Source organism: Pelodiscus sinensis, unplaced genomic scaffold (assembly GCF_049634645.1).
Source record: "Pelodiscus sinensis isolate JC-2024 unplaced genomic scaffold, ASM4963464v1 ctg67, whole genome shotgun sequence".
NCBI classification, from domain to species: Eukaryota; Metazoa; Chordata; order Testudines; family Trionychidae; genus Pelodiscus; species Pelodiscus sinensis.
In genome coordinates, this window is record NW_027465935.1 from 549,862 (window position 1) to 566,591 (window position 16,730).

General features: G+C 52.9%; 1 protein-coding gene across 8 annotated transcripts in view; it reads left to right on the top strand.

The window, feature by feature from the left end:
• Positions 1 to 3,921: 3,921 nt before the first annotated feature.
• NF2 (NF2, moesin-ezrin-radixin like (MERLIN) tumor suppressor) overlaps positions 3,922 to 16,730 on the top strand; it is a 49,367-nt gene continuing 36,558 nt past the window's right edge. For 6 of the 8 annotated variants that reach the window (XM_075916995.1, XM_075916992.1, XM_075916996.1 and 3 more), the window contains exon 1: positions 3,922 to 4,313. In XM_075916995.1, coding sequence (XP_075773110.1) covers positions 4,200 to 4,313 — 114 coding nt within the window. In that variant the 5' untranslated portion in view covers positions 3,922 to 4,199. Of the gene's footprint in view, positions 4,314 to 6,039; positions 6,240 to 16,730 lie in introns of all 8 variants that reach the window. The other 2 variants (XM_075916994.1, XM_075916998.1) reach the window with 2 other exon arrangements.

Sequence of the window (16,730 nt, forward strand, 5' to 3'; positions counted from 1 at the left end):
GGCGGGGACTCCCCTCCCCCCGCGCCCCTTTGCTCCCCCTGCCCGAAGAAGGGGCGCGCGAGGGCGCGATCCCTGCGCGGGGGGCGCAATTCCGTGCGCACCGCGTGCCCAAAGCGCACACGCCTGGGGCCGCAGCTAAGCTTGGACGAGGCAGGGAAGCGTAAAATCTCCCCCTATTTCAGACCCGGGCTGCCCCAGCCTCCGAGCCCAGAGCCCCCGTCCCTCTGCAAGGAGGAACATCCCTTATAGGAGCAGCAGGGTGGGTCTCTTTGGGGGCCCATCTGTGCGCCCTCACGCCTGCCTGGACGCTCCTTGGGGTAGAGACCCAGTTCCATTCTTGGTCCTGTTGGTCTGCAGTCCTGAACTGGGACCTCTTGGTTAATCGCCTTGGCCATGGAGCAGGGCAGCTGAATTTTCGGTTGTGTCATTTCTAGTCTCCCCCCTCCCCGCGAAAACACAATCTATGTGCGGGGAGCACGGAGGAGTTGACCCTACCCATCTCCGGTCACTACATGTGTATACAATATTTGATCTGTATTTATAGTGTGGCTTTTAAAAAAATGGTGTAAGCCACCTCGAATATTTTAAATAATAGCGGCGGGGCAAAAATATTAAAAAGAAATCAGCGTAAATGAAACGAGCACAGAGATGGAAAGGGACGGGAATTCACCCGGCGCTGAAAAGCGTATCCTGGTTCTGCACTCAAATGCCCAGGAAGGTGTGGGGAGAAAAACGCTCTTGGTTAAACATCCAATGAAGACCTCCCCATTGAAAAAAGGCCTCAAATATCTTAAATAAGAAAGGCTGGGCAAAAATATTGAAAAGCTATTGCCATAAATGAAATGGGCGCAGAGATGGAAAGGGACGGGAATTCACCCTGTGCCGAAAAGCGTATCCTGGTTTTGCACTCAAATGCCCAGGAAGCAGCAGGGAGAAAAACACTCTTGGTTAAACATCTACGAATGACCTCCCCATTGAAAAAAGGCCTCGAATATTTTAAATGAGAGAGGCAGGGCAAAAATATTTCAAAGAAATCAGCATAAATTAAATGAGCGCAGAGATGGAAAGGGACGGGAATTCACACGGTGCTGAAAAGCGTATCCTGGTTTTGCACTCAAATGCCCAGGAAGCAGCGGGGAGAAAAGCGCTCTTGGTTAAACATCCAGCAATACTCCCCCCACCCATTGAAAAAAGGCCTTGAATATTTTAAATGAAAGAGGCAGGGAAAAAATATGTAAAGAAATCACCATAAATTAAATGGGCACAGAGATGGAAAGGGAGGGGAAGTCACACAGTGCTGAAAAGCGTATCCTGGTTCTGCACTCAAATGCCCAGGAAGCAGCGGGGAGAAAAACGCTCTTGGTTAAACATCCAATGATGACCTCCCCATTGAAAAAAGGCCTCGAATATTTTAAATGAGAGGCAGGGCAAAATATTGAAAAGAAATCAGCATAAATGAAATGAGCGCAGAGATGGAAAGGGACGGGAATTCACACGGTGCTGAAAAGCGTATCCCAGCTCTGCACTCAAATGCCCACGAAGCAGCGGGGAGAAAAGCGCTCTTGGTTAAATATCCAACAATGACACCCCCCCTTCCGGAAAAAAGGCTTCTAGCTACATTAGGACACCCCTGACTCCCTCTTCCTGCTATTTCTAAGATCTGAAAACAAGGGGAGTTGTTGAAATCCACCGCAAAGGCCCAGACGCAGGAAACCAGACGTTGTCCCCCGTGCGGGTCGCTGCATTGCTAATCCCGTTTGGCAAGGAGGAGGCACGGTTTCCAGTCATTCGGAATATGGATTTTATGGGCCACCCCCACTTCTACAGACGCGCCGGGCAGCCGGCCAGGAGGATGCATTGCTGTCTGCATTCTTCATTTTCAAAGGTCCTCTAAGCCGACAAGTCACCTCCAGCCGGGGCTCCCTTGCTGTGCCGCAGGAGCGGCGTGGGGCGGATTTCGGGGTTACACGGGGAAGGGCCATTTGCGCGCCCTACCTTGCAAGGGTGAGCCAGAAGGAGGCTGACTCTGGGGGGGTGCAGACTGGGTCAGATTTCTAGGGAAGGACAAGTCAGGCTGCAGACAGTTGTTGCCTGGGCCACCTGCCTAGAGTACACTGAGAGGGGGTTCACCCCCCCCAGAGATGGCCATGGGATGGTGTTCCTGGGGGCGGCCCCCCACCAGCTAGATCCCCCCCCCACATAGGTACAATGCCCCAGATCACCTGCCTCCGCTCTGGCTAGGCCAGCGAGGGCAGCCAACTTTCTGTCAGCTGAAAAGGCAACCTGGCCCCGCCCCTTTCCTGAAGCCCCGCCCCTTTCCTGAGGCCCCGCCCCAGTACCTTCTCCAAGGCCCTCCCACACTCACTCCAGCCCCCTCCATTCCTTGCTTGCTTCCCCCCCCCCACTCACTGGTTTTCACCAGCGTGGGCCGGGTTACGGGAGGGGGGAGGGCTTTGGCTGGGGGGGTGTGGGCTGTGGGGTGGGGCTGCAGGAGGGGGCTAGGGCTGAGGGATTTGGCGTGGGGGAGGCGGGCCCCATGGGGGGGTGTTAAACTTATTTCTTAGGGTGTGATCCTTCCTGGTCGTGGGGGGGGGGGGAGGCAGAGGAAACAGCAGCGATTGGCTGGCGAGGGAGGACGACTGGCAGACAGGCAAAGCCCAGGGGGCGCCAAAGCACCGGGGGGGGGGGGCGGATTTCCCTGCCCCCTGTCCCTTGGGTGGGGTCTGGGGGCGCCAGGCCCAAAGCGAAACTGACGCAGATGGGCACGTGCCAGGGCTTGGGTGCTGCAGTGGGGCTCGGGTCCCGCCCCGATGGCTCCAGACCCCGCCCACACAGGTTCAGACCCCGCCCTGACCTCTCCAGGCTCCGCCCTGCTTGCTCCAGGCCCCGCCCAGAGGGATCCTGGCCCCGCCCACACAGGTTCAGACCCCGCCCTGGCCTCTCCAGGCCCCGCCCTGACATCTAAAGCCCCGCCCGGATGGCTCCAGGCCCCACCCTGAGTGTTCCAGGCCCCGCCCTCATGTCTCCAGGCCCCGCCCACACAGGTTCAGACCCCGCCCTGAGTGTTCCAGGGCCCGGCTCAGGCCCCGCCCTGACAGTTCCAGGCCCCGCCCATCGAGCCTGAGTCCGGGAGGCGCTCAGGCCGCCGCGAGGGGGCGCGCGAGCCCGCGTGACGCCTTCCCCGGCCCAGGCCCGCCCCCTCCAGCGGCCTCTCAACCAAGCCTGCTGGGGAGGCGGGGCGCGCGCGGCGGAGTGGCAGCGCCGCCGGCCAATCGGGGAGCGGCTCGCGCCCAGGCCGGCCGGGCGGGGCTGGCGATTGGCCGAGGCGGGCGGGCGGACGGGCGGGGCCCCGCCCCCGGGGGGGGGCGCGGCCAATGGCGGAGCGCGCTGGGGTTCGGCTGCGCCAGCTGAGGCCCGCCGCGCTCGGTGGGCAGGGACCGCGGGGCCCGGTTCTGAGCTCCCCCGCCCCGCCCCCCCGGGCTAGGCCCCCCCCTCGGGCTAGACCCCCCCCCGCGGAGCGCCCGCCCCTCCCCCCGGGCTAGGACCCCCCCAGACCCCCCCGGGCTAGACCCCCCCCGCGGAGCGCCCGCCCCTCCCCCCGGGCTAGGACCCCCCAGCCCCTCCCCCCCTTAGTCCCCCTCCGTCCTAGGCCCCCCGCCCCTCCCCCCACCTCCCCACCCTCCCCCCCGAGCTAGGCCCCCTCTACTCCCCCTACATCCCCCCCACCCTCCTCCCCTCCCCCTCTTAACCCCTCCCCCATAGGCCCCCGCCCTTCCCTTAGCCCCCCCGCCTCTGCCCTCCCCCCCTCCTCCCCTATAACCTCCCGCCCTCCCCATCCCCCCTTTAGCCCCCCCATAGCCCCCTCCCCCGTTCCCACCCCCATCAGGCCCCCCCCTTTCCTCCCCAGGGCTAGACCCCCCCCCGGGATAAGCCCCCTGGGTCAGCCCCTCTGCACTCCCTTCCCACTGCCCCCCCTCTCGGGCTGGGTCTCGCAGGGCTGCCCCCCCCCCACTCCGGCCAGGCCCGCTGCACGCTCGCCCCGCCCCCGTTGGCGAACCGGAGCCACTGGGGGCTGGTAGGGTGCCCCCCCGGGGACCAGACCCAGCTCACCCCGCCCCCCGCCTGCCCCTGGTGCCGGGCCTCGGGCAGCGTGTTGGAGGGGAGAAGTGGGATCTTGCCCTAATTCCCGGCACCCCACCATGGCCGGGGCCATCGCGTCGCGGATGAGTTTCAGCTCCCTGAAGAGAAAGCAGCCGAAAACCTTCACGGTGCGGATCATGACCATGGACGCCGAGATGGAGTTCAACTGCGAGGTAACAGCGTCCGCAGAGCACCACGGCCAGCGCCTCCGGATCGCTGCCGGCGCGGGGTTCCCGGACACCCTGCTGCCCGGCGGGCCGCTTTCGTTCCACTGTGGAGCGATCCCTGAGCCGGCCACGGAGACGCACCCACCCCTGGAGCGGACGGTGGCGGCGGCTGGGTAAAGCGCAGCACGCCACAGCTACACAGTGGGTTGGGACAGGCCCCGAGGACGGATCGGGGGGAAATCAAGGCAGGCCACATGTAGGTAGTTGGAGCCCTCTAAAAGTTGGCCCACTAATGGCTTGCCGCGTATTGGTAAATCAGAGCAAAGTGCTCCCGATAAAATCCACTTTCTGCGCGCTGCTGCATCCCGGCGTCCAGAGATGGGGAGTTGCTAGCCAAAGACACACCCTCTAGAGCAGCGTCTCTCAACTTTTTTTTTTTTATAAAGTACCCCCTTCAAAAAAAAAAAAAATAAGTATCCCCGATACCTCCAGTTTTATAAATAAAATTTAAATCACTGGAGATTGCCTATCTCCTAGAACTGGAAGGGACCTTGAAAGGTCATCGAGTCCAGCCCTCTGCCTTCACAGCAGGACCAAGTACCATCCTTGACAAATATTTGCCCCAAATCCCTAAATGGCCTCTGTGAGGATTGAACTCACAGCCCTGGGTTGAGCAGGCCCATGCTCAAACCACTGAGCGATCCCTAAAAAAAATTTCCGACACACAATTTCAGACAGGTACAGATGTGGTCTCCTCACCTCAAAAAAGATATTTTGGCCTTGGAAAGGGTTCAGAAAAGGGCAACTAAAATGATTCGGGGTTTGGAACGGGTCCCATATGAGGAGAGGTTAAAACGACTGGGACTTTTCAGTTTCGAAAAGAGGAAACTGAGGGGGGATAGGATAGAGGTCTATAAAATCATGAGTGGTGTAGAGAGGGCCGATAAAGAAAAGTTATTTATTAGTTCCCTAAATAGAAGAACTAGAGGACACTAATTGAAATTAATGGGTAGCAGGTTTAAAACTAATAAAAGAAAGTTCTTCACACGGCGTGTAGTCAACCTGTGGAACTCCTCGCCAGAGGAGGCTGTGAAGACTAGGACTATTATTAGAGTTTAAATTGAAGCTAGATAATTTCATGGAGGTTAGGTCCATAAAAGGCTATTAGCCAGGGGATACAATGGTGTCCTTGGCCTCTGTTTGTCAGAGGCTGGAGAGGGATGGCAGGAGACAAATCGCTTGATCATTGTCTTCGGTCCACCCTCTCTGGGGCACCTGGCGCTGGCCACTGTCGGCAGACAGGATACTGGGCTAGAAGGACCTTTGGTCTGACCCAGTACGGACGTTCTTATGTTCTTAATTTTTTTTCTACCGTTGCAACATTTAATCGTCGCCGGGCAGGCGATGAAATTTTTGGATGTCAAATAAGGACACCCATAGTAAAACGCTGTGAAATTGAAAACAACGATTCAGTTTTCTCCAAGTTTCAGCAGCGTAAAAAGTCTACAGAAAAGAAAGCGCTGTAAAACTTAAAACGCAAATTCAGTTTTCTCCAAATTTGAGCAGCGTAAAAAGTCTACAGAAAAGAAAGCGCTGTAAAACTTAAAACGCAAATTCAGTTTTCTCCAAATTTGAGCAGCGTAAAAAGTCTACAGAAAAGAGAGCGCTGTAAAACTTAAAACACAAATTCAGTTTTCTCCGAATTTCAGTAGTGTTGATGTTCCCCTCCCAGACTTCTCTCGAGTACCTCTCAGGATCCTTGTACCACTGGTTGAGAAACATCGATTTAGAGTGTCTCCGGAGACACCAACGTGTTTGTAGCCAGAGATGGAACATCCACGTTTCAGTTTGAATGTTCTTGGATCTACTCCCTGCCACCTGCATCTGTTCCGGGTAGGCAGCTGTGTTCGTAGATGGCGCCACTTTTCAGAGGTCTGCATTGTAACGCCCTCGTTAATCTGCCATGGAAGCAGGAAGGGTTGGGGGGGATCTGGGCCCGCCCACTACTCTGGGTTCAGGTCGAGGGACCAGGGTTTTCCCTGTAGTCCAGTGGTTCCCAAACTTTTTGGCATCACGCCCCTTCCCCCCCCTCCCCAAAATAGCAGTAAAACTTGTTGAGAAAAAAAAAAGGAACTGAGCTGAGGGCGGGGGGTGAAAAACAAAACTTGCAGCAAAACTTGTTGAAAAAGAAAAAAAGATTGCCCTGCCCTTTTAAGAACAGAACAGGCATTGCTCTTTTAAGGTGGCCATTGTGAAATCTGCCCCAGCCAGCCCGAGCTGCATGTGTTCCGGCGGCCAAGCAGACAGACAGACAGACGGACTGGGCTCTTTCTTGAGGGGGAGGGGCAGGAGAGGGGCAGGAGAGGTCTTCGTGGAGGGGCAGGAGAGGTAAAGACGCAGCATCTGAGACAAGGAGTGAGTCGGGACACACCCGGTCCCTTGCTGCATCTCTGCCTTTTAAATGTAGTAAGAGCCAGGCAGGACTTTAAAAGGCAAGGCCCGGAGCTAACCCCACTGTGGCTCTGCAGGTCTCCCCTTATCGATTAATCGAGTAGTCGATGGAAATTCCATCGACTACTCGATTAGTTGATTAAACGGACTTTAACATCCTTAGCTCTGACTAGATTCCAATGTAACAAAATCAAATATAGGGTCACCCTCTATTTTATAGCTTAATTAGGTAAATTAATTTTGTTAATTAAAGGCTAATTAGATCATTTATCCCCTCTAACCCATAAAAACTGCTAGCAGTTGCTTTGTGTACGATAGGGGTGCGTCTACACAACACCCTTCTTTCGAAAGAGGAATGTAAAGGAAAGAAATGGAAAATGGAAACGACGCGCCAGATTTACAAATCTCGTGCTTCATTTGCTTCATCGCATCCGATCGCTTTTTCGAAAAAGGTTTTTTTTTAAGAAAAAAAAGTCTAGACGCGGTTCTTTCAAAACAACCCCTTTTCCGAAAGAACCCTGTACACCTCATTTTTTTCAGGAATCAGGGTTCTTTCGAAAAGGGGTGTTTGTTTTCGAAAGAACCTCATCTAGACTGCTTTTTTTAAAAAAAAAAACCTAACCTTTTTCGAAAAAGCAATCGGAGGCAATTATGTAGATGAAGCGTGAGGCTTGTCAATTGGCGCGTCATTTGCATTTTCAATTTCCTTCCTTTACATTCTTCTTTCGAAAGCGGGATGTACTCTAGACGCACCCTAGGTGAGCAGAAAGCTTTTGAATGACTTGCATGTTTTGGGAACACTAATGGATAAATCTTCGAATGAGGGCTCCGAATATGCATTTGGCCTTTCATGTCCTTCGTTATCACCAGCAACATCTCTGCTTGAGCCGGCTTCAGCAGTCCTGCCTTTGACATGGAAATAAATGATTAGCGGCTTTGATCGCCCCAGCTGGTGGACAGCCAAGGCCGGCGATAAACATTTTGCAAAGCGCATCGGAGATGTAGCGATTTGCCATTGTTCGTTGGCATTCCAGTGCTAGCAGTCTGCGTGGCGCAGTTCAAAATAGAAGCAGGATGGCGTATCCAAAAGGGGGAACTATGAAAACCACCCACAGGCTGTGAGATTTCTTGAGTGTTTTCACGCCGTGATGGAGCCCTGATTCTGATAGAATCTATATATTTGAGCGAGTTTGTATGTCTGTCCATCAGTCTGTGAGTATGGGTACGTCTGCACTACATCCCAGTTCGAACTAGGGATGCAAACGTAGGCGACCAAAATTGCTAATGAAGCGGGGATTTAAATAGCCCGTGCTTCATTAGCATGATCTCGCTGGCGTGTTTTAAAGGAGTAACGTTTTTTGAGGAATGACATTAGCTCGAAACAAGGGCTTTGGTTTGAACTAACGCGTCCCACTTTCGTTTCCGGAACAGCTGTTGAGCGGAGTAACGCGCCGGCGAGATCATGCTAATGAAGCGCAGGATATTTAAATCCCCGCTTCATTAGCAATTTCGGTCGCGTACATTTGCCTCCCTAGTTCGAACTAGGGTGCAAGTGTAGAAGTACCCTATGTTTGTTCAAGAACTCCTGATCGATAAGAGCGAGGACCGTTGTGTTTGGTAGGCAGCGTCCTCTTATCACAGGGGCAGGTCTGGGTTTGGTTGTGCCGGGACGGTGCGCTGCGTGTGAGACGGGATGGTTTCATATCGAACGGAAAGGAGGGGTGTGGTAGCAGGGAGAGTTATACTCCGGAGTGACCACAGGGGGGCGGTAAAAGTGTAGTTAAACTGCAATCCCGAGAAGGTACAATATCTAGACCAGCGGTGGCCAATCCGCGGTTCAAGAGTTGTGTGCGGCTCTTCCTCCCCCCCCTTAAAGTATGGTTTACAAAGCCCCCCCCCCGCGGCTCATGAAGCCACCCCTGCCCCCCTAGAAACCATCCCCAGCTCCCTGTGCTCACTGGGGCAGGGGACCCGTCCAGTGCGGTGATTCAAAATTGCGTTGCCAAGCTGGCGGCGGCCGATGGGAGCGTGATGTGGCCAAAAATCTTGTCTTTTAAAGGGGCGGCACCTTTTTTTTTTTTCTTTTTCTTTTTCTTTTTTTTTTTCAACAACTCCGGAGAGCTTTTCTTTTTTCTCGGCAAAAATTGCTCACAAAAAAATTCTTCGCGTATTTTCGGCTCTCTTTGTTTCGTGGGTCCCCCTCCCCGATCTAGACACGATGCCGAACGATGCAAACAACGTGAGCGAGGATTTGGAGGGGTCCATCAGCTGCAGTCGGGGAGCCCCGTCGATGCGGGAAGGGAAGTGACTTGGGGATGAATTAGTTAACCGATTAAGCTGAGAACTAGCCCGCAGAGATGTTATGATGCAGCCAGCTGGCTTTGGACAGGTAACCTTGGCGATCGAATAGCCCTTCTTTCTGCCAGATTGTGTTGTTTCCGTGTTCCGGTTAAGCTCGCCCTGTGTCAGGATTAAGGTTAAGACTTGCTCGCCGTGATTTTTAGTCAATCCTGGACAGGTTGTGGGGCACGGGGCCTGTATGTGATTTTTACTAAAGATGATGAGTGGGGAGGGCTGATGCCTGAGGGGAGGAAGAGAAAGTCTTAGCTCCGTTGCAGCAGAAGGGGATCGGGCAGCCGTTCCAGTGCCCGTGCCGGGACCCTGGTGGCTCCGAACTCACTTCCCACGGCAGCTCACGTCTCCAGGTCCTCCTGCCGCCCCATAGTGCTTCAAGGTCCCCACTGGCTGGGCCTTCCAGTCCTTGGTAGAGATCTCTGCGCGTTGTCGGATCCATGACATCACCTTTTACTGGCTAGCACAAGGGTGGGCAGAGGGGCCTTTGCGGGCTGAATCCAGCCCACCAAGCCTGTGGATCACCTGCGGCCGCCCTGCCACTTCCCCCACCCCCAGGCCAATTGAGATCTGGGAACCCCTCTTCCTCCGAAAATCAACCACTAATTCCTCCCCCACAAATACAGTCAGTAGCCGAAGAGCCCCACCTTCCCACACGTCACCTGCCTTCCAAACCTTTCTGCTCTCTCTGTCAGCCCAAGAACGTACCCTGGTGGTGCACCGCTGCCCATGCCTCGGTGCAAAGAACAAAATGTATTCCGCACGCAGGTGGGCCCAACAAGATGGAGCACCGTCGACCGCACCATCTGGGTGGATGTGCCGTTAGTGCACTTTCAGCCTCCTTGGTGGCTAGCGGGAATCGAGTTTAATTAAGAAACTCGTTATCAAGCTGTCCCACCACATTAGCAAATAAAAATAGCGTTTCCAGCTGCCTCCTGTGGCTGTTGAAACCATCTGACACCTCTCTTATTCCAATGCCGTTTGCCAAAGAATATTGACTGCCTTTGCTCTATGTGTCCTCAGGTTTTCCACTCCCATATTGTCTTCCCCCTCGCTCCCGCCTGCTGTCATTTAAAATTCCCGGTGGGAGGGGTAGCAGGCGGTCTTAGGTTTACTTTATTGGGATTTATAAGGTGCCACTTGGCCAGGCTTGGCGTTAGCGAGCACACGTTTTCTCGGCGACTCGAGAGGGAGTTTGAACTGGATTCCAGGAACTGAACCTGACGAAGCAGCTAACTCGTCATTTTGCAGCATAGACTAGAGTGCCTGTTCTCTTAGGGTACCGCTAGACTACGAGTTCTCTGGGCAAAAAATATGCTAATGAGGGAGTCATTTGCATGAGTCGCGATCTCTTTTGCGTATTTTCTGCCGAGCTGTTTTTGCCCAAAAACAAGCAGTGGGGACGTTTTCTTTGTTGCGCACAAACTCTTGCGGAAAAAGGGGGTTTGGCGCCCAAAAAAAAGTCCCCGCTGCTGGTTTTTGCGCAAAAACGGAGCGGCAGAAAATATGCAAATGAGATCACGACTCATGCAAAGGAGTCCCTCATTAGCATATGTTTTGCCGGGATAACTTATCGTGTAGACGTAGCCTTAGGATACGCCTAGACTACGGGGTTTTTTCTTCGAAAGGAGATATGCAAATTCGGCGCTAATTTGCGTCTCTTCTTCTGATCACTTTTTCGAAAGTGAAAGTAGCCTGGACACGGTTTTGGGGGGGGGGGGCCCTCTCTTTTTCAGAAAAAAAAAAGCTCTTCCAAAAAAAAAAAAGGAGGTTGACGCGGTTTTTCGAAAAAAGTGTTTTTTTTTCGAAAAAAACCTCAGCCAGGCTACGTTCGAACAACCCGCTTTCAAAAAAGCGATCAGAAGAAGGTATGCAAATTAGCGCCGAATTTGCATCTCTCCTTTCCGGGGGGAAAAAACCCCGTCGTGTAGACGTAAGCCTTCTAGCACCTGGCTCCTGTCTGCGGGCGCGCTCGCAAAAATTTGCCCTCCTTCCCGTTTGCTCGGCGGTATTTCTGGCAGCTCAGCCGACCTCCCGGCTCATCTCTGCAGCCACTCTGTGGGCGGGATTAGCCGGCGAATGATGTCGGGAGCAAGGATGCGCTACCAAAATTAATTGTCTCGTCCCAGTGACATGTTGGCTGCCTGCCAGTTGCAAATGACTCTCGGTGCGGGTTAATAAATAACACACCCCACTAATAGCTGCCCAATCTGATGTGTCTGTTGCAGACAGAGCACCTGCCAATAAACCCGGTCTTATTCCAGCAGCTCGCTGCTGAGATTTCAAGTGCTTCGTGTTTACCTAATGCACTCTCTGCTGATACATGACAAGCCCTCTGCACTTAGCAAAGAAAATAAATCCGGCCCCGCAAAATAACAGCTTTGCGGCACTCAGCCCTGTCTGTAGAGTCATTCGGCCACGTCGTCCTCTACATCCAGCCCACGAGCCACGTGGCGATCGGATCGATGGGGTGCTACGAAACCACAAATGCGAGGCCGGTGGGTTGGAAGGCTCTGGCTTAACGGTGACGTGGAAGGAACCGGGTGGCTCCCCTACCCTGTGGGACCTAGACAGTAGCAGAGCCGCTGTTGTTGTGTGTGTGTTTAAGGCAGGGCTAGGGTTGCCACGGAAAAATCAGTCGGGGCGGCGCACGTGAGAAGCGGAAAACAAACTGTCGTTGTGGCCCCTGACTGAGGAGAAAGACCTTTCCAACGCACACCAACAGGGCCCAGCCTGGTAGATTTTGTGTGTCCCAGCCCCACGGTGGGGCAGCAGGGGGGCTAGAGCACTAGCACAGCCTCCCCAATGCTTGGGGGGGAGGGTTGAGCTGCAGAGGCCGGATCCAGACAAGCCGAGGGCCGCATCCGGCCCCTGGGCCTGAAGTTCCCCGCTCCTGGTTTAAAGGCGTTTGTCTAACATCATTTTCGTTCAAGCTTTTATTACAGCAACCAATCTAGTTTATAACCCTGGGGTAGAGTGTTCATGGTACTTTTTGCTTTCAGGCCCCCTTCGAAAAGTTGATCCTTTATGCTGAAACCGTGGGGAGACGCACAGGTCAGAGAATCAAGAAGTCTGAGTTCGATCCCTGGCTGTCTGTGTAGCCAGGCCAAGTCATCTGAACTCTCTCGGCCTTTTTATAGGCCTTGCTTGTACACCGGCGGTTGGCGATATCTGTCCGTGTAGGGGCTTCGATCAGGAACATCCTGATCCTTCCTCTTTACTCGGCTCTGGTGAGGCCACATCTGGAGTATTGTGTCCAGTTCTGGGGCCCCCATTACAGGAAGGATGTGGATGCGTTGGAGAGGGTCCAGCGGAGGGCGACCAAAATGGTTCGGGGGCTGGAGCATATGACCTATGAGGAGAGGCTGAGGAAGTTGAGTCTATTTCGTTTGCGGAAGAGAAGAGTAAAGGGGGATTTGAGAGCAGCCTTCAGCTTCCTGAAGGGGGGTTCCAAAGAGGATGGAGAGAGGCTGTTCTCAGTGGTGTTCTCAGTGGTGACAGATGGCAGAACAAGGAGTAATCGTCTCAAGTTGTGATGGGAGAGGTCCAGGATGGATATTAGGAAAAACTATTTCACGAGGATGGTGGTGAAGCACTGGAATGGGTTACCTAGGGAAGTAGTGGAGTCTCCATCCCTAGAGGTGTTTAAGTCTCGGCTTGACAAAGCCCTGGCCGGGTTGATTTAATTGGGATTGGTCTTGCCTTGGCCAGGGGGCTGGACTTGATGGCCTTCTAAGGCAGTGGTCCCCAATGCGGTGCCCGCGGGTGCCATGGCGCCCACCAGGGCATTTAGGTGCATCCGCCTAGTGACCAGGGCCGGCCCAAACCATTCTTGCGCCCTGGGCGCCCAGCACATGCGTGGCCTCCACCCCGGGCACGCGGTGCTGCGCCCGGATGCCCAGCATCCCCAAAAGGTTGGGGATCACTGTTCTAAGGTCTCTTCCAGATCTATGGTTCTATGATTCTACGAACATCCCGCGTTCATGCTGTCGACATGCCAACTCTTTCGACAGGCTGCGGGATTCAGTCCTGCATGTTGAAATGAACTCAGTGGCTGTTCAATGTTTTGATTTTCAGCGACCAATGTGTGTGTGTGTGTATGTGCGTGTATATAATATCTGGCTGTGATGTTGTGGTCGGGATTTTCACTCTCCAGTAAAACATCCCGTTCCCACAGCAACATCACCATCTTCACAAGTGTACATTAAGACCTAAAACGTCACAGCATAAACAGTCATTCAAAAGACTTGTTTCTACACACGGGGTCAACTTACATTTGCGGGGAGAAAACTCAACTCTCTGAGGACTGCCGATATTTTAAACTAACCATTGACGTCTATCGGCAGAGGTGCGAGGCTTTGAATTCCCTGACTGGTGTGCGTTAATGAGCGTTGCTCGTTGCGAATGTTAACATCGGTTTTGGCCCGCGATTATGTAACGGCAGATCATTTGTAGTCTGCTGGCTGGTTTAAAACCCAGCTGGGAGTGCCTCCGAGGAGTTTGCAGCTTAAAGCACAGCTGGAGTTTCAAAAGAGTGATTCCATAGAGTACAAATCAGCATCGCTAGAGGACTACCTCCCATGGCAAAGCGCAGTCGCCTGCATCGAGAACACTTGCTTTCCCCTCCATTTGACTGACTGGATAAATGTCGGCACGTAACCATTAATTGCTCCCTTCAAACAATCGCCATAAAGCTGGCTTTTAAAAATTGCTGATGCTGCTGTATGCCTAGATCGGAAATAACCTCTTGCTAAAAACGTTGGCAACCCAAATCCGGGGGCTGGATTTGAGAAGCGCAGAAGAGCAGCAGAAATCTTTTCGTCTCTCTCTGGTGTGCTGAAAACCCTCAGGTGACATTTTCCTTGAGAAAACTGGCCCCCAAAACCTACCTCTGGGTTGAGCCTTCACATACCACGCTGTACCCCCGTGCAAGGGGTGGATTTGAACCCGTGGATTTAGGGAAAATGAGTTTTCATTGCGGTCTTTCAGCATGTAGATTTCGAATGTGTTTAACGTGAATCCCAGGGATACCTTCGGTTTGTGGTGTTGCATAAAAACGTTGTCTCCGGTAACGTTTGTGCATCTGTTGGGTGGAAGATCATCTGGCTTCTTCTCTTTGACTCTGACTAGGGATGTGAACGACTGGTTGACTGTCGGATAAGCAAATACTTACCGCAGTGTTTCCCAACTGGTGCTTCCCGCCCTCTCTTAAAGAGACAGAACCTCTTTGAGGTGGGACTTCCCCCTCTCCCCCCCCCCCAACAAATTGCAGCAGGACTTTTTTTTTTCTCAATTGCATGGCGGGTCTTTCGGTTTTATTTTGCTTGACAAATTTTACCCTGGCAACCCTAGGGGTTTCCTTGAAATTCTTTCAAGCTGAAAAGGGTTCCGTGGCCAGATAAAATTGGGAAACGCTGGCTTATCGGATAGTCAACACGCTAGTCAACTCGTCGCTCCTTCCCCTTGCTGCCTCTGGCGTTTAAAGCAGCAGCGCCACGTGGAGTCCAGGGTCTGCTGCTTTGAAACGCCGCCTGGAGCTTGACGCCGGTCTCCCTGCGGCATTTCAAAGAGCCAGTGCTCCGTGGGGGCCGGCCTTTGAAGTGTAGCAATAGCTTTGGAGGTGCCTTTATTGACTAATCGAATAGATGCAAATTGCACGACTATCCGCGTAGACACCTAATTGGAATGTACCATCCCTACCTCCGACACGTTCCGGACTAATGAGGCACTGGGACCCACAAGGTGGCATTGTATGACAACAGCTGGTACAGGTACAGTGGCCGGCTGTTCTTCAGCATTAATATTGAAGCCGTCCCGGTGGTACTAAGATTGATCGGCAGTGACAGGGAGACGTTCTGGGATTCTTCTGTCCTTGGGCTTTAGAGAAATGGCCATCTGTCCCTGTCCAGCGGTGTCTCCGTCCGCGCGAGTGACAAAGTAAAATGGCTTGGGAGTACCGGGCCCCCTGTGTGTAACCCTCTGCGTCTCCCTGCCCCCTTCACAAACCAGCTGTGGAGCTGTTGGAAGGTCGCGGCCGGTAGTTTTCTCCGCTCCAGCAGGTCCTTTTGATTACCCATAGTCTCCAGGGCAAAGCATGGCTGTGCTCTGCGTAAAACCGGCCCTTGGCACGCCCCCCACAGCTGCTCCTGGCGTGTGTTGAGAACAGAGCAACAGCCGTCCGGGATGAAAACAGGACGTGTTCTTTTTATGTTGTCAGTCCCAGGGAGCTAATGGCTCTGGGAGAATAAGCTAGATTCGACTTTGGTTTGTGCATCAGCATTCGAAATAGTGTAAGTGTCGGGCTCAGGCCCAAATTCTGCCCTCGGTGTCGACTGGGAAGCCCCATGGAAGCTAGTGATGTTAGTCTAAGACAGGGCTACTCAACACGAGGCCCATCTGTTTGCAGCCCACGGTGCAGTTTGGGTGTACACTGCGGTTTGGGTTACGTGTTTTAGTTGTTAAATTCTTAGACTGTGGTGAAGTCGGAACAAGAAAGCAGTCAATATACCGGTATTCTGTCGGTATGCGTTTTAGTCATTAAGTTCCTGGACTGTGGTGAAGTCGGAACAAGAAAGCAATCAATATAGTGGTATTCTGTCGGTATGCGTTTTAGTCGTTAAATTCCTGGACTGTGGTGAAGTCGGAACAAGAAAGCAGTCAATATTACGGTCTTCTGTCGGTATGCGTGTTAGTCGTTAAATTCCTGGACTGTGGTGAAGTCGGAACAAGAAAGCAGTCAATATAACGGTCTTCTGTCGGTATGCGTGTTAGTCGTTAAATTCCTGGACTGTGGTGAAGTCGGAACAAGAAAGCAGTCAATATAACGGTCTTCTGTCGGTATGCGTGTTAGTCGTTAAATTCCTGGACTGTGGTGAAGTCGGAACAAGAAAGCAGTCAATATTACGGTCTTCTGTCGGTATGCGTTTTAGTCATTAAATTCCTGGACTGTGGTGAAGTCGGAACAAGAAAGCAGTCAATATAACGGTCTTCTGTCGGTATGCGTGTTAGTCATTAAATTCCTGGACACTGGTGAAGTCGGAACAAGAAAGTAGTCAATATAACATAAGAATATAAGAATGGCCTACTGGGTCAGCCCAGTGCCCTGTCTGCTGATAGTGGCCAATGCCAGGTGTCCCAGAGGGAGTGAACTGAACAGGTAATGATCAAGCGATTTCTCTCCTGCCATCCATCTCCACCCTCTGACAAACAAAGGTGAGGGACACCATTCCTTACCCAGCCTGGATAATAGACATTCATCGCGGTAACCTCCATGAATTTATCTAGTTCTCTTTTAAACCCTGTTATAGTCCTAGCCTTCACAACCTCCTCCGGCGAGGAGTTCCACAGATTGACGATGCGCTGTGTGAAGAAGAACTTCCTTTGATTTGTTTTAAACCTGCTGCCCAATTTAATTGAATTTAATTTAGTCGTTCAATTCCTGGACTGTCATTGCTCATTAAAAGTGCCGTCACATGGGTGGAAATGGGGTAGATATTGCATTTTATTAATATCAACAGAACTGACGTAAATGGGGCCTGCGTGTTTGGTAGTCTTGCCTTAAACTTTGTATTCATGCTCGTCGGTGTGAAAGAAGCTATTTGCATATATTTGCATATATAT